We start from the raw sequence: 23318 nt of genomic DNA on the forward strand, positions 1-23318 counted from the left end.
TTAGTATCCCTTATTTCTCTAGTTCCAGTGTTCTTCATCAGAAAATAGTTATTCACTGAAGGATTCAGTTCTGGACCTTCTTTCTTTGTAACTTGAACATTGTTTGCACCAAAAGATGAAGCAGGGGAAGTTTTGAAACTTGGGATTTCTTCTTTCTTCAATCTCCATTCTCACGTCTTTCTGTGTGGGAAAAGGAAAGAATTGCAAGTCATGCTCATATCTTGAAGCACTTCATGATAACTGACAATTTATACTCAAATAAACACTTTAGTACAAAGTATTACAAAGGTATTTATGGACAAAGATTGAGACACTCATATTAGTCAAACCTATGATTAATTGCGTGGACGGTCGAAAGCATTTAAAATTTTTTCAAGACTTTTAGATAAAGATAAAGATAAAAGTATCAAAAAGAGTTATAAATCGATTTCATTGGTACCAATTCATTTCTAAACGTTTCAATTGGATTAATTTAATCATAAATCTTTTTACTTTAGTACCAATTTGGTCTATCTATTCTCTTTAAGCCGAAAAATTTTGCTGACATGGGCGTTGACTATCCTACATGGCACGGCTGGCATTAACGTCAACATTCTTAATTTTTTTCTTTATAATTTTTTTTCCTTTATTTTTTTCTTCCCCGCAAGTAAGGCCCCACTTCTAGATCTAGCGTGGCCGACCTTTGCCTAGGCCTAGTCAGCCTCGCCCTAGCTTGGGCAAGGTTCGATAATGCAATGTCAACACTTGCCTAGGCAGGGCTTGCCTTGCCTTGCCTTGCCCTGTGAGGTGTGAGGCCAATCCTCACCCAGGCAATGCCCGATGAGGTTGACTTGGCCTAGGCGAGGGTCGGCCTAGCTAGATTTGGTGAGTGGTGGCCTCATTGACACTCTCCCTCGCCCGGGTGAGGCCGGTCTTGCTGGCCATGGCCTATGGCGGGGCCAACAACCGGCAAATTGAAGAGGCTAAGGAAAAAAAAGAAAGGAAAATCAATAAAAATCATAAAAAAAAAATTAAAACTATTCATATCTACGCCAGCCATACCACGTAGAACGACCGACGTCCATGTCAGCATTTTGGTCAGATTAGCTTAATTGGTCCAATTGAAAAGTTCATAAATGAATTTGTATCGGTGTCATATGTTCATGACTTTTTTTTGTACTTTTGTCAAAAGATGGGCTCTATATACAGAATGCTTTTTCTCAATATAAGGAATCAATTATATCCTCTTGGACGGTTTTCGCCCCTACGAGTAAGAGTGACAAATAAATGCGCAAAATTTTGCAGTTGGGAATAATTTAGCAAATGTTAGCCCCTTTCAAAAGCTATCTTTTTGTTTATCTTTTTATCCTTCACAGCTCTAAACATTTACGGACTCGCCATCAAAGCTATATTTTCTCGGGAGGGAAGGACTTAATTCTTCAATTTTGGCCGAAAATCGTTGACATGGATGCCGACCGTCCTACATGGTATGGCCAACGCCGATGTAGATAATTTCTTAATAACATTTTAACATTTTTTATTAATTTTATTTTTTCTTTTATTTTATTTTATTTCTTTCGGGGGGGAGGAGGGTTTTGCCATGCCCTAGCCAGATTTGGGCCAAAACATATTTGCTCATTTTAAAAAGTAGGGTTAATACCACGGAAAACCCCAAATCGGTACACTTGTGACAAATTTACCCCAAATTATTTTTTTGATCACATAAAACTCCAAACTGGTATACTTGTGACAAATTTACCCTAAACCGGTACACATGTGACAAATTTACCCTCCGTTAATTTTCGTTAAATTTAATCATCAAACTATTGATTTGGTGACACGTGACGGTTGACGGGTATACCGGTATGGAGTTTTGACCATCCGCTTGTCACAGATTTATCAATTTGAGATTTTTCGTGATATTAAATCAATTTAACTAGGGTAAATTTGTCACATGTGTACCAGTTTAGGGTATTTCGTGGTTGAAAGAATTAGTTTATGGTAAATTTGTCACGTATATACCAGTTTAGGGTTTTTGGTGGTAAAAAAAATAGTTTGAGGTAAATTTGTCACGGGTGTACCGGTTTGGGGTTTTTCGTGGTAAAAAAAATAATTTAGGGTAAATTTGTCACGGGTGTACCGGTTTAGGGTTTTTCATGGTATTAACCCTAAAAAGTATCAATAGTTATTTATACTTCGAACATTTCCACTTATTTTAAAAATCTACCTACATTTATTTTTGTGTCTTACCAATGCATTTACAAAATATTATTCAAAATTATCTTCCATGAATTGACTGAAGTACTAATATCTGTCACATTAGGGCTCCATTCGTTCCTCGGAAAATGAGGTGTTCTCGGAAAATGTTTTCCAAGAAGTCATTTTCCTGGAAAATAACAATATTTTCTGGTGTTTGATTGAAACACGAAAATGAACCGAAAAACATTTTCTTGAAAATTGTTTTCCACGAAACGAACGGAGCCTAACATATCAACTATTTATCTCAAAACTACAAACATTTCTATATATATTTCAACTATTTGAATAATGTTTCAACATTTATTTTGGTGGCATATCAGTGCCTTTCAAATTACTCAATTCTATTCAAAATTACCAACCTTAACTTGCTTGACGTTCCAACATTCATTAGATTAAAATACCAACTAATTTTAGTCACTGACCAACTTATTATCTTGCTATATTTGGAATTAGTACCAGCATTTTCCCTCATACTTACAAGATTGCCAACGACTATAATAATCTACCGACACTTATTTTTGTGGCTTGCCATTGATTTTTACCTTTCAAGTTACTAGCTTTTATTCAAGATCATTGATCTTGATTTGATTGACTTACCAACATTCGTCAAATAAAGATACCATATTTAATCACTCGTCAGCTCTTTTATCTTGTTAAGTACGGAAAAGTTCCAATATTTAGTTGCAAAATTATTACAATTAATTGGTATATTAATGTTGACAAATCTTGGTACATCGGTCACTCCCAAGCATAGTAACTAGAAATAAAATTAGTAACTTGAAAAGTGCTAATAAGCCACAAAAATAACTGTGGGAGAATTGTTAACATTGTTGGTAAACATGTAACTTTCAAGATGTTTGGTAATTTCCAAAACCAAGCAGGAATAAAAAGTTCATGAGTAACTAAAATTATTTGGTACTTTAATATGAAAATAATTGATACATCAGATAATTTTGAACAAAAATAACTTCAAATGCGTTGGCAAGTAACCAAAAATAGATGTTGGCTCATTAACGTCGTTGGTAATCTTAAACAGCAGAGATAACATCTGAGACTAAAACCCAACATTAGAGCGATGTAATCATGCACAAATAATGTTTTGTGCATATGGCAGACTCAAAGGCGATTTTGATCAAGCAGTTCCAATTGTTGAGTCGCCTGCAGCATTGCTGTTTATTTTGCTACAATATCAATTGGGCCAAGCAAGTGAGGAACAACTCAATTCCAGCCCGATATAACCTCAAGCCCAGATGGTAAATAATTTCAGTACCCACTTGATTTTCGAACCGGTCTGGTTCGGTATGAAATCCAATGTGATTCGCACGTAATCACGAATGCCGTGATAAGGTGAATAACGGGACCAAATTACCAACCAGTTCCCGGTTCGAACTGATTGAACTAGCTAGTCTAGTCCAGGTTTAAAACCCGCGCGTCTAGACCAAATAATAGAAACTCCTGACCAGAAGCCTGGAGGATTAAAATAAAAAGTACCAGGAAAATTCAGAAAAGAGAAATAGTTGTGACACATTCATCGACATATGTATATGATCAAATAGCATAAGACCATCACAATAGAAAGGGCTCAAGAAAAGGTTTCCTTTAAAATTTTCTGAAAGAAGTGATACAGGATGATTGCTCAGTTAAAGAATGAGCAAATTTATAGCTCTAAGAGGAACTCGTCCAACATTTAAACTCACCACTCACGCCTCAGTGTAGATCCAGCTACTTTTTTCCATCTACATCTTCCCCTTGCTATAATGTACATAAAAGTAACTCCAGTTAAAAAATCATAACTAGGTAAAAACAATACATTATCAAGTTTCCGGTATGAAAAATGGCCTAATATCAAAGCAAGAAGAGGGAACAAATGGGTGATATGTTTAATACCTAAAACTGTGAGTTGCTAAGAAAAGCAAGCATGCATCTAGCACCTTGAAATAACTTATCCACTCCCTGCCATACAGAGCATTGAGTCTCCAAAAGGACCTTCGCTTTATTCTGCAATACTGACTGGCGTCTAATTGTCTCCCCATGTATCTGGCAGAACAGAATATGAGACATCAAAAGTCACATTACCAACTTTAGGGAAGCAATTATGCTTTTTCTTGTACTAAAAATCAATGGCATATTATCAACTGATAGTCAAATCTGCATCTTTTCATTAATAATGGGCACTGGAGACTCTTGAGGCACCAGACTAAGCCAAAAGGTATTGGCAGTCCTTCTGTCCTAATATTGCCATCATAATCAGTGGTTCATTCAGCACATTCCTGTAACAGAGATCTATACTTCAAAAATGACAAGTTGAAAGGATTACCTTCAAAAACAACCTGACTAGAGCTTGTACAAACTCAAAATTACTCCTGCAAGATATTTCATGTATAAAGTAATCCATAAGTAATTCAATTGAAAGCAACTCTTGTCTCTCGTCAACATCTTGTAGATCATCATCATCTGCGTCATTGTCATCTATTATCTGAAGCATCCGAAGTTCCAAATCCAAAGTTGAGGGAGATAACCCTTTGATGTAGGCGGTAAAAGGAGAAACTGCAAAATGTCAAATCCAGAAATGTTGAATTAGCACAGGAGTCTCAGATGATACTTTTAGCACAGGTGTAAATGCTGAGATTTTCCTAAGGAGTGACACTTACAGTTTTTGGCCTCTGAACATGAATGAAGAAGTCGCAGAAACTGCGATGACGGCACTTCAGGTGTTATCTTAGATTTGTCTTCATTAGCTTTCCTGTCTCCCTCAGCAGAAGTCTCACTTGGCTTAAATAGTATTTCTCCAGAAAGAGATGGAATAGAGGGCAAAAAGAAGGGAGCTTTCTCAGGTTTCTTGGGTGGCTCAACTGGCTTATTGCGAACCTACAAATTAAATAAGATGAGCGAAGAAAGTCACCAACTGGTCCCCATTACGATTGTAGGACAATCTTACAGAGATTGAAAAAACAAAAAACAATGGAGAGGTAAATGAAACAAATCTTTTATAGAGAAGGTTATGACCGATGATAAAACAAAAACATGAGAGAGGGGACCTTTATAATGTCTAGATTAATCAAGCTCTGCCACTGGCTCTTTGGCAATAGGGAGAGGGTAACTAGATCTGGAATTTGCTCAAGCAAAGGCAGGAAGGAAGGGACATCTTTAGACTCTGAATGTCTAATAGCAGGTTCATTAGATTCTTCAGCTTCAGAACCTTCCCCTGATGATACTGATGGCAACTTAACGGTCACAACTTCTTTCCCACTTGCATACAAATTGATGTCAGAATCTCCAGAAAACATTGATTGGTTAACCCTGGTCAATCAAAGTCAGTCTCTCATCAGTTTGTCTACATACAAAAGAACACAATATCTCCTTAACATAATTAATCTCTAGAAACCATATTCTTAAGGCTTCATTATTCCTTAGGTGCGCCTTGACCAATTCTAAATAAATACTTGAACCAATGTGACTCCAAACAATGAACATAAGTATATGACTAATTGAAAATTAGAGATGCACTAACAACTTACCAGAGATAGACCCCATTTTGATCAACATGTGTCGTGGCTAAAATATCCATATTTGGCGACAGAGATAATGCTGTGATGGAGACATCGACATATACTGCATCAACTTGTCTAGCTAAAATAATATCCCAAATCCTTAGACTGCCATCCATACTGGAAGACAAGAGCCATTTCCCATCGTCGCTAAAGCACAAATCTGTAATTCGATCTGAATGACCTTCAAACTTTCGGACCATTCTCAAGGCGACAACATCAAAAAGACGAATAACAAAATCATCTGCAGCCGTAGCCAAAAGACCTGCAAGATTTATCAAGATAAAGTAGACCATTACAGTTACAAGGATAATAGAATCCTTTCTTTTCGCTATAAATATAGTTTAATGTGCCACTGCTTACGCAATTATACATGCATGTGTATAGTGTGAGTAGCATAAATGGAAAGGCAATTGCACCCACAGTGAAAGAAGAGAGGGGAGTGGATAGGGCAGTGCTAGAGCATTAATTACCATTCAAACGATGGTAAGAAATTTTTACCAAAGAAGAGCCAATTTCCCATCTAGATTTCAATTCACGTCCTTTGAAATCCCAGACCTGCACTACAAATAATTCTAGGAATCAGATTTACATCTTATTGAATCTAATCTCAGAAAGATCTCAAGCACGTTAATGACAACTGAGCCTTACCAACTATTGGGGTGGGCCATACACATCCTTTCTAAGTATAAAAGCAATATTTAACACATCTCTTTAAAGTATAAAAAGGATAACTATAACACCTTTCTAAAAATGGACAAAAAGTGAGCAAGAGCATCAAGATACCTGAAAATAAGATTTCCCTCATTTTTAAAAAGGTTTTCTCAATCAACCAAACAACACTCCTCAATTCCAAAAGAAACATGTCTTTAGAAGTGATGCAAGAGCATAGTAATAAATACAAGTTACAATTTATCAGATCCAGCAAGTTTACTTTTAGAGTCCTCATGCATATTTACGCAGAGTTTCGAAATCCTAGTACTATTGGCTCCACTTTTCCAGGCAGGACTCTCATGTTTAATCGATTATTCACATTATAGAGAGAATACAATTCATCATCGAGAATATTATCCCTTACTATAGTTTAAAATTGCCTCCTTCCCTCCCACTCTGTCTAAACAAAATCCAGTGAGCAGTAAAGTACATTATGAAAAGTAAAAACTAAGATTTACAACAAGAAGTACTTGAGTATACATCAGAATTACGTTGGTAAATCAAAGATGCCACAAATAACAGGCTGGACTCCTGTCCTGTGAAACGCAAGTAAGAAAAAAATAATTAAGGATATAGTAATTATATGTTTGGATTAATTTACAAACCTTAATGTCCCCAGCATAACCAGCACTTATCATGAGAGTATTTGTGGAATCACAAGCCACTCCAACCACTGCACCATCATGGGCACGGTTTGTTTCTTCTAACTGGTCTATGTAACTTCCTCGACTTATTCCTGATTGAAGGTTGAATCGCTCAATCCAACCACCTGCTGTTCCCAAAATGGCAAAATTTCCACATGCACTAATCGTGCAAGCCTGTCAAAAGATATGTTTGTCAAACATAACTTTAACATGTATTTGCCAAACGAGTAACAACCATAGATGTACGGAAAGAATACAATAAATAACTAACAATTTGCATTCTGTTTTTCACAAATTAAAACATTTTGTCCCAAATTATTCACTAACACTTCACCTACATTGTTCAGCACCGTGACTGCAAAGGCTAAAGATGCTCTTATAACCATATAAAACAATCTGCTAAGTGGAATCTTTTGGCCATGCTAGCTTAGTTCACTAGCGCACTCCCTCTCTCTGCACCTACTCTTTCTTCAATAGGTAACAGAGGATTTTATCAAAACAAAAATTCAAGTATAGCAGAACTGTACAAGGAAAACAGCATAGAGAAGAAAAGAAAAAAACAAAGGAAAACATCGCAAGACTATCTGAAGTCGGAACATGCCCAAAGCCGAATAAAAGATCACATACTCTCTTTGACACTGTCGTATCTTATTTCTCCCCATTCCTCTAATCTATAGACATCATGAACTATCAAGAATGTACGAATAAAAAGTGAGATGAGATGCATAGTTAAATAGCTAGACTGATTAAAACCAATAACATCTTTATCAAGAAGGAAAAACAAATTTTTGCAAACTTAGGATGGAAAACTGATGATGTGAACTCAGGTTTGTAAAGCGTAGTTTTCTAAACGATTGCAGCTTCTACATTAAGTATTCTTACCCAGTGGGTGACACTTCAGGCTAAGGAGTTGAATGTTTCATATAATGCTAAAGCTGTACTGTGTGAAAAATCAGAAATTATACCTTAACAGGTGTGGGGTTGTCAGGGCATGGTCTCAGAATATGCTCGCCTATGACAAAATTTTGAAGTCTCCATACATATGCCTGCAGAGTATCCATATGACTTGTCACCACATTGCACCAGTCCCGCTCCCTAATTTCAGCTGAAATCCAAGCATAACGTGCAATGGCGAAAATCAGAATGCACGATATACAAACAGCTCAAAAAAGATGTGCTCTACACATTTATTGTACATTTCTGTGATTTCATGCTCATCCAAATAAGAAGTTGTCTATGTTCGACATAAATTAAATTTTGAAAGAGACACATGATTAAGGAAGAGTTACAATTTTCCTCTAATTTCTGCATCTTCTATGCCACTTTTCAGAAATCTGCCCCTTGTTTGTTTCCGTTGCAAATTTCAGACTGCCACATCTTCACTTAGAGAATGGACAAATTGACATCAAAAAGGTTTTCCCCCCTCAAATTCACATTGCAAGATGCATGATTGTAGGAATGTGGGCCTAAAAGGCCCAACATACCAGTTTCAAAAACCTAGGCATTGTAGTATTATGTATTAGAAGAGAACATATTTTAACCTTGACTAAAACGTTGGAATGGATAGATTGAATCATCAAACCAAATAATAATAGCTCATTTGGTCGTGATTCTAAAGCGCATGCAAGTTCCTAGCACAAAAATCCTTACCAACATCAAATGCTATAACAGGCTTCAGCTTTATCTCTTCTTCCTGCAATGGAAGCCAATCAAAGATATCAACGTTTAAGAAAGACAAAACATAGATATGAATTAGAATGGTACTTAAGTACTTACTAACAGAACTTGAAAAACCCTGGAAAATTCGTTTTCAACTGAGCATGTTGACAAAGTTCAATGAGAATAGCGTCAAGAGTGCTTGGGATAACCTTAATATTGTTTTAGCACGGATGCAAAGACAGAATTAGAAATGCAGGAATAAGAACGAAGAAACAGGAATATGCCTGTAAAAGTTCTGCAAACTCAAGCTGATCTTTACACATTATATACGTACTTAAAAGGTTTATTAAGAGCAAACTCCTAGGGAACAAGTCCAGCTGTCAACCGCAATAAGGACCCGCCAACCAAAAGCGCACTTATGACATAAAGATTGCCGACAATTGAAATAATCAAATCATGTTGAAACACAATGCTTGCTAGGAACAAGCTTTGAAACTACCTTCTGGTTGTCAAAAACAGAATATACAATAATAAGTTCATTGGCCCATTTTATAGGTTTTCTCCAACAGCTTCGTTTCCAAAAAATTGTTGAGAATATTTGGCTCATGAGGGCATATTTGTCTATTTTCTTTATTATTTTCTGAATAGTAGCAATAAGGGCAATATTGTAATTCTTAGCTTTTTGACTTTATTATAAATAGATAGCTTGGGGTCACATTAACCTAACCAAGCATTCAGTTTAGTTTCTTCTCTCAACATGATATCAGAGCCGTGGCTGAACTGAAACCCTAACCCTAATCTCTTCTCTGCGCAAGCGTTCTTCTCTCTCTCCCTTCTTGCCTTCACCCTCTCCCACTGCAGTTCTTTCTCACTTTTTCTTTGCCTTCTTTCACAGCATAGGGCAGCACTCATGAGGTGATTCTTTGAATATGGTGTCCGCCCTAAATCTCACCTCTATGAGATAAATTAAAGCTTCTTTGCGGTTTGCGATAGGTGGTTCATCCTCTTCTGCGATTTTTTGGATCTTCTTATTTGAGATTGTTTCGCCTTCTTTGCGGGCCTACGGTTATCTCGTTGCAAAGACCAAAGTACCGTAGTTCATGGACTACCATATTTTTTTCAGATTCTGTGGGAAAAATCAGAATTATCAATTTTTTTTTTGGTTTTCAAAACCCTGAAAAATTGATTTTTTGCCTTCCCTTGATCTGATTTGGCTGATTTTTGGAGGACAAATTCAAACTACTACCAGAGGACTTCGTTCCAAGTTTTTTGGTGGTTTGATTATTCCTTTCACGCTTTTCAAATCAACTTCTAAGACATAATGTCCGAGGGTTCGGGTTCTACACCTACCGGAGATGGTCGTACACATTATATTACTTTTGCCGCGATTCCTGTGAAACTTGACGGCACAAATTATTTGATATGGTCTCGATCGACATTCTTGACCATTGCAAGCCGTGGGTTTACGGGACATATCAATGGCACTTCAATGCCGACTACATCGGGTACTACTCAAGAAAAGTGGATCTCGAATGACTCTTTGATAATGTCCTTTTTGCTTAACTCAATGCAGCCACATATTGGAAAAGGATATTTGCTTCTTGATACTGCGGCACAAATCTAGACGGCTACAAGGGATACTTATGGTCAACTCGCGAATGACGCACGGGTGTATGAACTTCGGAAAAAGGGTCATGACACCACTCGGAAGGAGATGACTATATCTCAATATTATGTTGAGCTTCGGAGTTTGTGGCAAGAGCTAGATCATTATGTTGATTATCATCCAACAAATGATGCAGACATTGCTGCCTACAAGAGGCATGTGGACAAGATCAGAGTTTATGATTTCTTGGCAGGATTAAATGTTGAATATGATCAGATACGTGTTCAAGTTCTTAGCTGTTCTCCATTCCCTACTCCGGAACAATCCTATGCCCTAGTTCACTCTGAAGAAAGCCGTAGGGTAGCAATGCTTCATTCCTCTGTTGATCGATCCGCTCTACAAACCGGTGTTGGCACTATTGCCAAATCTAGTTCATTCTTTCATTCTGATGATGCCTCTAAGAAAGTGATCAAGTGTCAACATTGTCATAGGCCATATCATACTAAAGCTACATGCTGGAAATTACATGGAAAACCTGCAGATTTTGAGGCAAAAAGGGCACAAAGAAAGGCAAATCATATTGAAATTGTTCCTGCTGCACCTACTACCGATATAGGTTTATCCCGGGAAGAACTTCAAGCATTTCGACGTCTACTAAAAGCTTCTACTGATGCTGCCTCCTCTATGGTTGCCAATTCATCTTCTCCTTTTGCTTCAAACCTAGCCACTTTAGGTATCTTACTTGGGGGTTTAATACATCTGTTGTTTCCAGCCCATGGATTATTGATACAAGTGCTACGGATCACATGACGGGTTCTTCCGGTCTCTTTCGTCAATATACCCCTACTTCTGGTAGAGACAAAGCTCGATTAGCTGATGGAACCATCTCTTCCATTGCTAGAAAAGGGGTTATCAATTGTTCCTCCACTCTTCCCTTGTCTTCTGTTTTACATATTCCATCATTCTCCACTAATCTCCTTTCTATCAGTAGTCTTACTCGAGACTTAAACTATAAAGTGACTTTTTTTCCTTCTTATTGTGCTTTCCAGGATCCGGTAACGGAGACGGAGATTGGACATGGTAGATTGGAAGGTGGTTTTTATCTGCTCGAGGGTAGTGGGATTTCTACTTAAACTTTGTCTTCTACGCCTCATCAAGTTAATTCGGCATTGACGGATCTTCATCGGTAGCATTGCAGATTAGGTCACCCCCCTTTAAGAACTTTAGAAAAAGTTTTTCCTAGTCTCGTTTTAGCTTGTAATAAAGACGAGTTTTTTTGTGAAGCCTATGTTACGGCTAAACAAACCCGTTCAACATATTCATCTTCAAATAATAGAAGTCATTTCCCTTTTCATGTGATTCATATTGATGTGTGGGGTCCTTCCCGGCATACTTCTATTTCCGGTCACCGATGGTTTGTCATTTTTATTGATTGTTATTCTCGTACAACTTTGGTTTATTTGTTGAAATATAAGAGTGTCGTTTTTCACTATTTTCAAAATTTTCACAAAATGATCCGGACTCGGTTCAATGCCACTTTGAAAATTCTTCGCAATGGCAATGGCACCGAATACACCGAGGGTCGGTTTCAATGGTATCTCTCTGATCATAGCATTATTCATCAAACTAGTTGTGTCGATACCCTTGCACAAAATGGTGTTGCCAAAAGAAAGAACCGACATTTGCTAGAAGTTGCTAGGTCTCTTATGTTTTCCCTTCATGTCCCACTCAAGTATTGGAGTGATGCTATATTAACCGCTACCTATTTAATAAATCGGATGCCTACAAGAATTCTTGATTTTCGCGCACCTATTGATGTTTTGCGAGGATCATCAACTTTTATTCTTACCCCAAAAATTTCTGGTTGTGTTTGTTATGCTCGTAACACCACCTCTAAGAGTAAGTTGGAACCCCGTGGTCTCCGTTGCATTTTTCTTAGATATTCACCTACTCAAAAGGTTATAAGTGTTATCATCCTCCTTCTAGGCGCACCGTCGTATCCATGGATGTGGTTTTTCACGAGTCTAATTCATATTATTCAGCTCCACCTCTTCGTGGGGAGTGTCCTAGTGTAGAGGTGTTCCCTACTCTGAATGTTCCTATGGATATTACTTACATTTCTTCTCCGATAGTCTCTGATGACTCTCCTCCTTCCCAAGAGTGTTCTTCTTCTCAAGAGGAGAACAATGCAACACGAGGATAGTACAAGAACACGAGGAGATAACAAAACAACCACTTCAGGGGGAGTCTACTCCCACTCCCGTTAGGCAAACTATAGATAGTAGCAAGACATTAAAGACGTATCGTCGTAGGGAGCCCACTACCAACAAGCAGGTTAAGACCATTGACACATTGCCTATTCAATCATCATCTCCCGATCCGGATTCTACTACTCCCGGTATGGTTTCTTCTTCTGATCTTCCTATTGCACTTCGAAAGGGTACTAAAACTTGTACTCAACACCCTATATCCCAATTTGTCTCATATGACTCTTTGTCTAGCTCTTATCGTACTTTTGTGTCTTCTATATTTTCTATTTCTATTCCACAAAATTGGCGGGAAGCTTTTGCGGATGAGAAGTGGACGGCAGCAATGGTGGAAGAGATGTATGCTTTGAAGAAAAATGACACGTGGGATCTTGTTGTTCTTCCTCCCGGGAAACAACCAGTAGAATGTAAGTGGGTGTTTGTAGTCAAACAAAAAAATGGATGGTGTTGTGGACGGATATAAAGCACGGTTAGTGGCAAAGGGATTTACTCGGACTTTTGGAATTGACTATCAAGAAACCTTTGCTCATGTTGCCAAGTGAATACTGTTCGAGTACTACTTTCGTGTGCTATTAACTGGGGATGGGATCTTCGGTAGTTAGATGTAAAGAATGTCTTTCTTCATGGAGAGTTAGAAGAGGAGGTACATATGGAGATTACTCCAAGTTTTTCTTGTGACAAAACTCAAGGTAAAGCGTGCAAGCTGAAACGTGCGGTTGATGGTTTAAAGCGATCACCTCGAGCCTGGTTTGGTAGGTTTCAGAGAGCTATGGTCTCTGTTGGGTAGAAACAAAGCAATGCTGATCACACTTTGTTTGTGAAGAAATCAGGTGCTAAAATTACTATTCTCATTGTCTATGTAGATGACATTGTTGTCACGGGGAATGATAGTGATGAGATCGGTCGGTTGAAGAAGTTTCTCGGACAAGAGTTCGAGATAAAAGATCTTGGAAAGCTGCGGTACTTTCTTGGGATTGAAGTTGCTCGATCTTCAAAGGGTATATTTCTATCCCAAAGGAAGTATGTCCTTGATCTTTTGTGAGAGGTTGGGTTATTGGATGTCACCCTTTTGATACGCCTATTGAGGCCAATACTCGTCTACGAGAAAAAGATGTTGATCCAGTGGATAAGGGTTGTTATCAACGGTTAGTGGGCAAGTTGATTTATTTGTCCCACACCCGACCCGATATTGCTTTTGCCGTAAGCCCGATGAGTAAGTTTCTGCATGATCCACATTCTACTCATATGAATGTTGTTCTTCGGATCCTTCGGTATTTGAAATCTGCTCCCGGGAAAGGGATTCTTTTATCTCCTCATGATGGCTTGAAGATTGAAGCTTATACAGATGCTGATTGGGCTGGATCTCCGGAGCGGAAGTCTATTTTTGAGTATTGTACTTTCTTAGGAGGGAATCTTGTGACTTGGCGCAGCAAAAAGCGTAACGTGGTTGCTCGGTCTAGTGCTGAAGTAGAGTTTCGTGCGATGGCACAAGAAGTTTGTGAGTCGTTATGGCTTAAAGGATTACTTGAAGATCTTGGTATATCTGTTCATCTTCTTATGATGCTATATTGTGATAATAAGGCCGCCATTAGTATTGTTCACAATCCTGTACAACATGACCGTACAAAACATGTGGAGATTGTCAGACACTTTATCAAGGAGAAGTTGGAAAGTGGATTAATTTGTATGCCCTTCGTATAGTCCGATGATCAACTTGTCGATGTATTCACCAAAGGACTACGGAGTAAATCGTTTCATCCTATTTTAGTCAAGTTGGGCATGTGTGATTTATGCTCCAACTTGAGGGGGAGTGTTGAGAATATTTGGCCCATGAGGGCATATTTGTCTATTTTCTTTATTATTTTCTGAATAGCAGCAATAAGGGCAATATTGTAATTCTTAGCCTTTTGACTTTATTATAAATAGATAGCTTGGGGTCACATTGACCTAACCAAGCATTCAGTTTAGTTTTTTCTCTCAACAAAAATAAATCGGAAGATGATTACCATGTCAATTACAATCATCAACGATGCAATTGGATAAAGGACACTACCGACAAGTGAGATAAATTCCCCTCTAATGGAAAAATCAAATTCAATGAGGATTTGGTTCATCCCACACGTATGCATCATGGGCATCCTGCCTTTCTGTGTTCCATAGACTTGTATGTAACTATTGAGAGTAAGCTATTCTACATAACATGACTATTCCACCAAAAAGTTCTCTTTTGGCTCAAAATAAATGTAGAATCAGAACAAGTGATTACTGAAATTCGCGCGGGAACATACATGTTAGATACATTCTTTGTTTTGTTTTCAGAAACTACTTCTGACTCACGATTTGAAAAGCTGTGGGGAAAACAACTTAACTATTGTTCTGTAAGCATGGGGAAGGGAGGGTATAAGAGGTAAGAGAATAGAGAAATCAGAAGAATTGAAGAAGAAGAAGAGAGGGAAGAGGTATGGGTGAAAAGAACAAACTTTGTACAGGCAAAAAATACTTCTAGAGAATTATCACAGAGGGTTGTTTTTTGAACAGTGGGATTTGAACCCACGCCTTCTCGGACCTGAACCTTATCTGGCAACTTAGAGCAACTTGCCTTAGAGGAGGAGGAGGAGGAGGAGGGAAGGGGGGGTGAATACATTTTAGAAATTTAATTGTCTTAAACCACAGCCGTATGAAGTGAGATCAGATGCTCTTACAACCAAATCACAAATAAATGTAGGTAAGGTTGATTGACAACAGTACAAACCAGGTTAGCATCCGATATGCCTTCTATTTAGCTTCAATGGAAAGACACTCTTAACTTAAAATGATAGACAATATGTACTCTCCATAAGCTGGGACTATCCTTCCAGATAAGCATCGTAGTGTCAAATTTACCACTTGTAATAGACATGTGGTATATCAAACCAGTTAAGCTAGGAATTTTTATCAAAATTCAAACAGGAAGATGGATACTCTCCACAGCAAGCGAACCACTTAATAAAGAAGTGATTGGTTTGCTCCTTCACATCTATGGTAAAACAGATATATAAAATACTCCCGCCCTTCCAGAAAGAGCAGCAAAGCAATATACATGGCAGGGAAATTGGAATATGTTGTTCCTAATTGGTGAATATTGAAAGAAATGAGTCTAGAGAAGGAAATGAAACAGGCATATGATGACGTGACTGTCAACCTAGACAATACCTTTAACTTCAGTTTTTTTGCTCGCTTGGATACATGACGCTGAGATAGCTCTCGACTTTGCTGATCCTGCTCTTGCAATGGAAACGAACACCAAACAACAAATAAGTAAAAGAATAGGAAAATTCAAACCATACTATCAGCTATTCAAATGTAATATTCAGTGCCACAATCTTATATTCTACATAAAAGGAACTCAGGTTGTTTAGGAATCAGAGAGCTAAGGGTTTCAACAATTCTGGAAATTGATGACAGCTGACAGAGCACTCCAAAACTATTTTCTTGAAATTCAATTTTAAAAGGTAAAAGTGCTTTTAGTTCCAAAAAATAAAAAAGTGAGATGGAAACTAAATCCATCAGAAGAGATCATAACCACTACTCAATAAAGGGATAAAAGAATGCATTCTTTATGGAGGAAAGCAAACAAATATGACCATGTTAAAGTATCAGTAATCCATTAAAAAAAGAATGATGTCTTAAAACGGACCTGGACAACCGAGAAAAGCCGGAAGGCACGATCCTGACCAGCCGATAGTATATGCCTACCATTAGCGTAGAACCTGCAGATATAAATCATGATTGGTGATTCTCAGACGAAACAAACTCCAAACAATACATATTAGCAGGCATATCGTTCTTCTCACTTCTGATCCCGGAAAAATGAAATGATACAGTAATGCACAATACTGAATTTCTCTTAAAATAAACAATAAATAAAAGAAAGAAAATTATTACCTTATGCAAAGTGGAGGAGCACTATGACCACTCCGAAAGCGTAATAGACGAGGATCTCCGTCACTTGTGTCGAAAATCCACATCTATTCAAACACAGTGATTTATTGTATGAAAAGAGAAATCAGTACTAATATCAAGATAACACAATTTAATATAAACTTCAACCCGCAGTATTCATAGAAAGACCAGGTTCTGTCAGGTTATCCACGAAGATTATCACCAGTGGAAGGTGAAAAAGATTATGCCACTTTTGCACCACTTATTACTCAATAAGGGCTAGAGCTATCCTACATAGTCAAAGAAAAAGGCCGAATGATTTTCAATAGTTGCCATCTGCTGACCGATCAGACCGACCCTATTAGGCTTAATTGCAATAAAACACACAAGGTCAGAGTTACCCTAAACAAAGACAAGATTGCCAAATGATTTTCCATAGTTCCATAGGCTGATCTTAGATGGTTAAGTGTAATTAAACCAACAAACGAACAAAGACTTTTCAGGAAAACAAACTACCTAGTGGCAGACTATATTTGCAAACTGATGTCTATTCCAGATCGTACGTCATCAAGAAATATCAGCTCTAAATTTATTCTGTTACATGAGACAAAAAAAGAGCTCTAACAACTACAGATATTTATCTGTCTCACGTGAACTCAAACATAGCAGAATATAGGGAGGAAAAGTACTTGCAAATCAGGTCAGGGAAGCAAAAAAGAGGCCACAGACGCATAAACTTCCCAACTACTATTTAGATCAATAAAGAGATTTAAAAGTCATATTAATTACCCAACATTGCCAGTGAAAATCTTACCTTAATCGAGTTATCTGTAGATGAACTCATTAGCACAGGCTCATTGGCAAAGAAGTGGAGAGAAATTATTGAACCGTCATGAGCATCTCTAATGACCGACTGGAGCCTTCTTTTCTCGAGATTCCATATGCTGACAACACCAGATGAACTACCAGAAGCTAGAAGAGGCTGCCCATCTAAAGGAGGAATATAGATGTAAGCACAAACGAACTGCCAAATCCACAGATGAGTTCCTTCTAACGTATAAGAGCCACAGGAGGTTACATAATTGATAATGAAGAGTTTCTGGAGACGAAATCAAGCGTGGCCAGCGTAGAAGCACCTTTGAATTTGGAAGACATCCAGATTTATAGAAGGAAATATATCAATACTTGATGAAGACGAAGTAACAACATGAATGATACCTGTGCTGAAAGATAAGGCAGTCACGGAACCTCTCATCGAATGTGAAAATGTAACCAATTCTTCATCATAGCGGATATTGTGAATGTGAATCTTGCCATCAGCACAGCCAACTGCAACAACATCTAAAGCAGGTGATGAAACACAACTGCTAATAGATGAGTTCCACCCCTTGAACTCAAAGAGCTTTGTCTTAGTACTTAAGTTCCAAAGCTGCAGAGGCCCTTCCTGGCATCCTAGAATAACCTGTTTCCAAGCTTTCTTAGTTTGGCCCAGAGACATTGAAAATGTGAACATGGCTGTTAAGCATTCACAACTTCTGGTACCCGTTTACTTTGCTAAATTACCACCTAGATTTGGCTTAACTTACAAACAAATAGGTTTAGCACTCTCGCAGGCAGCATGCTTGCACTAGTGCCAAGTGTCATTAAAATCCAATCAGGATTTAGAATCTTACCACCCTACAGTTCAAAACTTAAGAAACAATCCCAGATCTTAGGTAGGGTATTCATGTAGCAATCCAAATTGACAAATTTCATAGGATGGTATGATCATATCCATTCTATCATTCAATATTACAAAATTACATACTCAGACTTCATTTGAGTTTCAAGTTATTACAAGAGGATTTTACTAAAAATCAGAGATGGAGAACATAGAGGTATCTGATGTACGGCTTTTATGAGCACTCAGCAAAGACATAACTAGTGGGTTGCACACAAGTAAATAGATTGAGGAATGATAAGAACTTTACAGCAACACTTATTCAAACTTGTTGGTCTTAACAAACAAATAATCAGTTGATTTCACACAAGTATTCATGTCAAGCATCCCACTGCCGGTATTTCTAGGATGTTAAGAATACCTATCAGATATTAGGATCGGATCATTCAGTCAACTAACAGTCTAAGTAGGATGTCGATCTTAACAACTATGCGTACTACATCTTATTTCCCCTAATTTCTGGGCTAGTAAATGTTCTACCTATTCTTTATTTGTACTAGCCTCGCTTACCCCGTTCTTGTCATTTTCATATTCCCAGATATAGAAATACTACTCATGTTCAAAAAGTTGAGCTGCTGACATGTGGACCATGCTGCTTTCAACATCACAAATTCCTCTTATCAATCTGTATTACTGTATCTAGTCAATATACCTAAGGGTAAACCGTGTTAAAACCTTTTACCCAGAATAGTCCGTAGCCGTTCAGGGTGGGACCCCTGGATTACTTTTTCCCCTCAACAGCTTAATTTTTTCAAATAACGTGTTCGAAAGCTAGCATCCTTTGGCTGGATCTTGCTATCAAGAGCTAATTACAGATGCACAAATCCATTCTCATTAAATACAGGTATAGTAGTACATTCTCAAGTAACCAATATGTCTAGCTTTATAAATTTCAAAAAAGTAAATGGTAAAAGGATTGTACTGCATCAAGACTATGGCCAAGTAGCACAGGTAATTAGACATGTACTCATTTTCATGATGGGTAATTTCAACTTTTCCATCAATTGTTACCGAGCATTAATGGCTTGGGAGAAAACAAAGCAAACAATAAGTAATTTCGCTGTTTGCATCTATTGTTGCTTCGTTTTTCAGCTTATCTGTAACTTCTAACTCTTTTATACTGGAAATAAATGGAGAAACTTTCCAAATTAATTACAGGTGTATGACAAAGGAAAAGGACAAGAAAAGGCCATATTTAAACATTGTCGCCATTTTATTTGGGAATCTTCTTTCATCAGCAAGTACATTCATGCTCAAACATCAATCTCTGTCATATATGAACGGAAAAGTTCTTGAGGCAAAGAGGATATTCACCTTGTTTAAGTAAGTATCTGGATGCATTATACAGCTAGGACTAAAATTGCTATCCAACAAGATGTGTCCCACTGGTGAAAGGTTCTCATTCATTCCTTTGAACGCCCATATGTACACATTGCCATCAACATCTACACTCAATATGTGTTCTCCAAACAACAGCAGCAAACAAACCTTAGCAGTATGCCTGCTCCAAGTTGCTACCTGTAATTAAAGCATACAATTAGATAGACAAAGTGCTCTTGCATATGATAAAAGAAAAACACAACATGTTCTCTGGCAATATCTTTAATTAGCGATCCAGGCAAGTGCACTTAGGTCCCATTATCTCGCAACCCCATACCAATCTTTTAATGAGTAGTTCAAACATCATATTCTTTACGATTTTTTTTTTTTTGTTGATAAGCCAAACATCTTATTCTACTATTACTAATCTGCTTCACACAGATATATAAACTCTAGCCAACATTAACCATCAATATGTCTTTATGTTATCCACATTGGACCATTCAAGAACATGCATAGAATCTGAGATAAAAGTTCTTAACATGTTAACCAAAATTATCTATTTATTGCTAGTCCTATCGCATTCGACTAAACAATAACTATAAAATCTCTTGACACGGACATTTAAACCTGTTCCAACTCAAAATATCAGAGTGGGAACAATGACTTGAAGGCCTTTTAAGAAAATGATACCAAGCTGGTAAAAGGAGCTGACAAACAAATTTAAAATGCTTCAGGCACAGCAGGATAAAATAGAGTATAAAAAAGAGCCTTGAAAGATAACACTAGCAAACATCCTAGCGCGGTTTGGTAGCTAGCACCTCGGGTGTTAGGGATTCTATGTGCCCTAGGAGCACCTAGCACAATTAACAACATTGGATATGGCATTGATGGAGGCATATGCCCCTGCAAATACACAAGAACACGACATCCCTAGATAGATTTATGTGCTCATGGAAAAGCCATATGCAACCATGAGCACATCATCAGGACCAACAAACTCAAAAGCAAATTTCCAAGGCTGTGGCTGGATAAAAAATTAATGACATGACTAAGATGCGTACTTGATCCAACGAGTGCATCCATTTCAGTAAAACCAGGTCGAATTTGATCAATTCTGGAGGCTAGGAAGTTTAAAAGATATTGTCTTCCATCAACAACTACTGCTAACAAAGTACAAAATGAACACATTTTACTGCACGAATGCACCATAAGACAATCCCGCTCTCATAGCCACTGCTACATACACAAATCTGCAACCGGATAATCGCCACCAAAAGCCCATTGGTTTTTCCCCTTCAAACTTGATTTTGTCCCTGATTGCGAATTCCTTATTCATAACGCCACTACCACCCTAACAAGCACTATCATTCATAAGCACTGCCATCAATAGTATCCCAAAGTTCACATGCCATGGGCACACTAAGAAAAACCAAGAACCATGAATCTATAATCTCATCACTGTTGATCACTTGTCATCAAACTAGACAAAGACTAATAAACTGGAAAGATATGAGTTCCACTAGCTAGACAACCTACCAAATGACACCAATTGATAAACATCTTCCAAAAATGTACAAAGGCAAAGCACTTTACAAGAGAGTTTCGGTCATAGCATATGCTATATCACAATAACTCCTCAAAGAATGAAAGTTGAGGTCATTCCATTTGTTTAGTCGCAAATCTACGCAGTTAACTTCCTTCACTATTCATGTTAAAGATTTTGTCACATCTAACATTACTTTCATCATGTGCACAATTTATCCCAGTTCAATTTATCAATAATTTTGGAAGGAAAATGAAAAAGGTTGCCCCAATCTAACATCGCATTGCAGTGTAGGAGAACACCATGAATAATCTTTTATTTGCGAATCTCTTCTAACAAGCCGTTCAGTGACAAACCTGGTGAGCACGCTTAAATACGCCAATGTCATGTCCATAAGCAGCAAAAGTGTATTCTCGATAGGATGCGAGAGCCCGTATTTTCTTTGGCAATTGGGGACCTTCAGAAAAAATGTTCATCCAATTGTTACTTGACTGAAGAAAGTGCCAGAAAATGAAAAGCAACAAGAAATAAAGGAAATCGCCATTTGTTTAAGGGGAAGAAACACAATCAGAAAGCGTCATCAAGCATACTATAGACAACCCAGCCCATGAAACTGTCATTATAAAAAATTCAACATGAGAGCATTAGAAAGGGGCAGTAATACTCCCCAAACGGGCACTGCTAATTCCTTCCAACCTAAAGAGATTGTGAATGCCAACATAAAAACAACTTCAAAACCCCCAAACCAGAAATGTAAAGAGGCATTGAAGTAGCTTAAAAATCACCATGCACACGCCATTTCCCAAAGAGCTTGACCCAAGGGCAAAAAAAAAAAAAGACAGCTTTTGCAACACAAAGGAAGTGAATTGAAACGGAGAACAGAGAGGTCAGCTCAACCCAAGCCCACACTTGCATGCGAAAGAGACACATGATCACACGCAGTCACCCGATGTTAACTAGAGGAAGATACTCACCAACAAGCACCAAGCTCAGCTTCGCGCACTGCAAGCATCAAAACCAGAGAAGAGGGAAAAAGGGGACGAGTCAAATCAACAGGGCAACACCAATCATAACATGAAACCGCGAACGTTGTGCGAAGCGCCGAAAGTTTTTGCCCCTTACATTGTACACTTGAAAAGCCTTGCCGACGCTGACGGTGACGAAGGTCTCGGTGCCGAGCCGCTGGACGGAGAAGGGGACGCCGGCGGTTATGTATCCGATTGCTCTGTATGGCTCGAAGATTCCCATCGTTCCCACGAGGAGAGAAATGCACAGAGGAGGTGATGTTGGCGGAAGAACACAAATTGGAACGTTAGTCGTTAGGGGCGAGGGTTTAGGGTTTAAGGCAATGAATTCGGTAATGAACTCCGACTGTGCTTTTTTCTTTTTCTTTTTCAGCATTTGTATTTTTTTTTATTTTTGTTTTTTTGTCAGGACATTTGCATTTTACTTTGAATCGCACTATAAAAATCAGTTCAGCATTTTTCATTCACTAAATCAAATAGAGTTAATCGACTAACTTAATTATATCAATTCAATGAGTTTTAGTATTTAATTGCGCTATCTGAACTTTTTAGGACTCGCCTATAATTTTTCAATAAATGTTAGGACTATCAATGTACTTTATTTTTAGCAAGTGTAGAGAATAACCAGCTAGTAATGGCTAAAGGGTCGTGTCGTTTTACGTGCCGAGCCTAAGCTTGTTATACTCGGGTTTGATTTTCCTTTTTAAAATCTTCTTTTAATCTAACTCAATAAATTCAAAAGTTCTAACAATATTGCTAGTAAAATTCACGAAATCTCTAATTATACATATGATTAAGTCACCATTATCTTAGTAGCAACAAGAATCGCACAAAATCCACACATAATAAGATTCCTAAATATTATAGGTAGACTATTAATACACAATATATAAAACACATATGTTTACTAATAAAGTAAAGAATTAATTTCACAAAAAACTACAAATTGATAAATATGTGATAAATATATCTCAAACTAATTTTTTTAATCACCAAAAAATCACAAACATGAATGTTAGAATCGATTCATATCCCAGGAAAAATGAGGTAGTAAGTCATCTTGTCTCGCGTTGTATTTTCATTAGCAATCAAAGCTAAGATATATTGAGA

At 37.7% G+C, this 23318-nt stretch overlaps 1 protein-coding gene across 3 annotated transcripts; it reads right to left on the reverse strand.

The window, feature by feature from the left end:
• Positions 1-3512: 3512 nt before the first annotated feature.
• Positions 3513-22521, reverse strand: LOC115753774 (U3 small nucleolar RNA-associated protein 21 homolog). 3 transcript variants are annotated; one of them, XM_030692576.2, is made up of 19 exons: positions 22306-22521; positions 22158-22185; positions 21540-21640; positions 19632-19835; positions 17816-18059; positions 17412-17587; positions 16601-16683; positions 16353-16425; positions 15869-15934; positions 8795-8837; positions 8110-8249; positions 7106-7318; positions 6260-6344; positions 5757-6051; positions 5277-5538; positions 4890-5106; positions 4556-4785; positions 4126-4275; positions 3513-3705 (listed from the first exon to the last, which is right to left on the reverse strand). In XM_030692576.2, exons 1-18 carry the CDS (start codon positions 22429-22431, stop codon positions 4126-4128), a joined length of 2736 nt encoding a protein of 911 aa, XP_030548436.1. In that variant the 5' UTR covers positions 22432-22521; the 3' UTR covers positions 3513-3705. The 3 variants fall into 3 exon arrangements, with proteins under 3 accessions (XP_030548436.1, XP_030548434.1, XP_030548435.1); XM_030692574.2 differs by lacking the exon at positions 3513-3705 and adding an exon at positions 3818-3990; XM_030692575.2 differs by lacking the exon at positions 3513-3705 and adding an exon at positions 3818-4011.
• Positions 22522-23318: the final 797 nt, after the last annotated feature.

Source organism: Rhodamnia argentea, chromosome 3 (assembly GCF_020921035.1).
Source record: "Rhodamnia argentea isolate NSW1041297 chromosome 3, ASM2092103v1, whole genome shotgun sequence".
In the NCBI taxonomy this organism is placed as follows: Eukaryota; Viridiplantae; Streptophyta; class Magnoliopsida; order Myrtales; family Myrtaceae; genus Rhodamnia; species Rhodamnia argentea.

Excerpts from the sequence above, each read along its gene's own strand:
- LOC115753774 (XM_030692576.2), bottom strand. The coding sequence starts at position 22,431 with ATGGGAATCTTCGAGCCATACAGAGCAATCGGATACATAACCGCCGGC. Across the intron at positions 8,838-15,868 it reads CAAAAAAACTGAAGTTAAAG|GAAGAAGAGATAAAGCTGAA; the intron begins GTATTGTCTAGG and ends CTTCCATTGCAG. Across the intron at positions 8,250-8,794 it reads TGTTATAGCATTTGATGTTG|CTGAAATTAGGGAGCGGGAC; the intron begins GTAAGGATTTTT and ends CTTGGATTTCAG.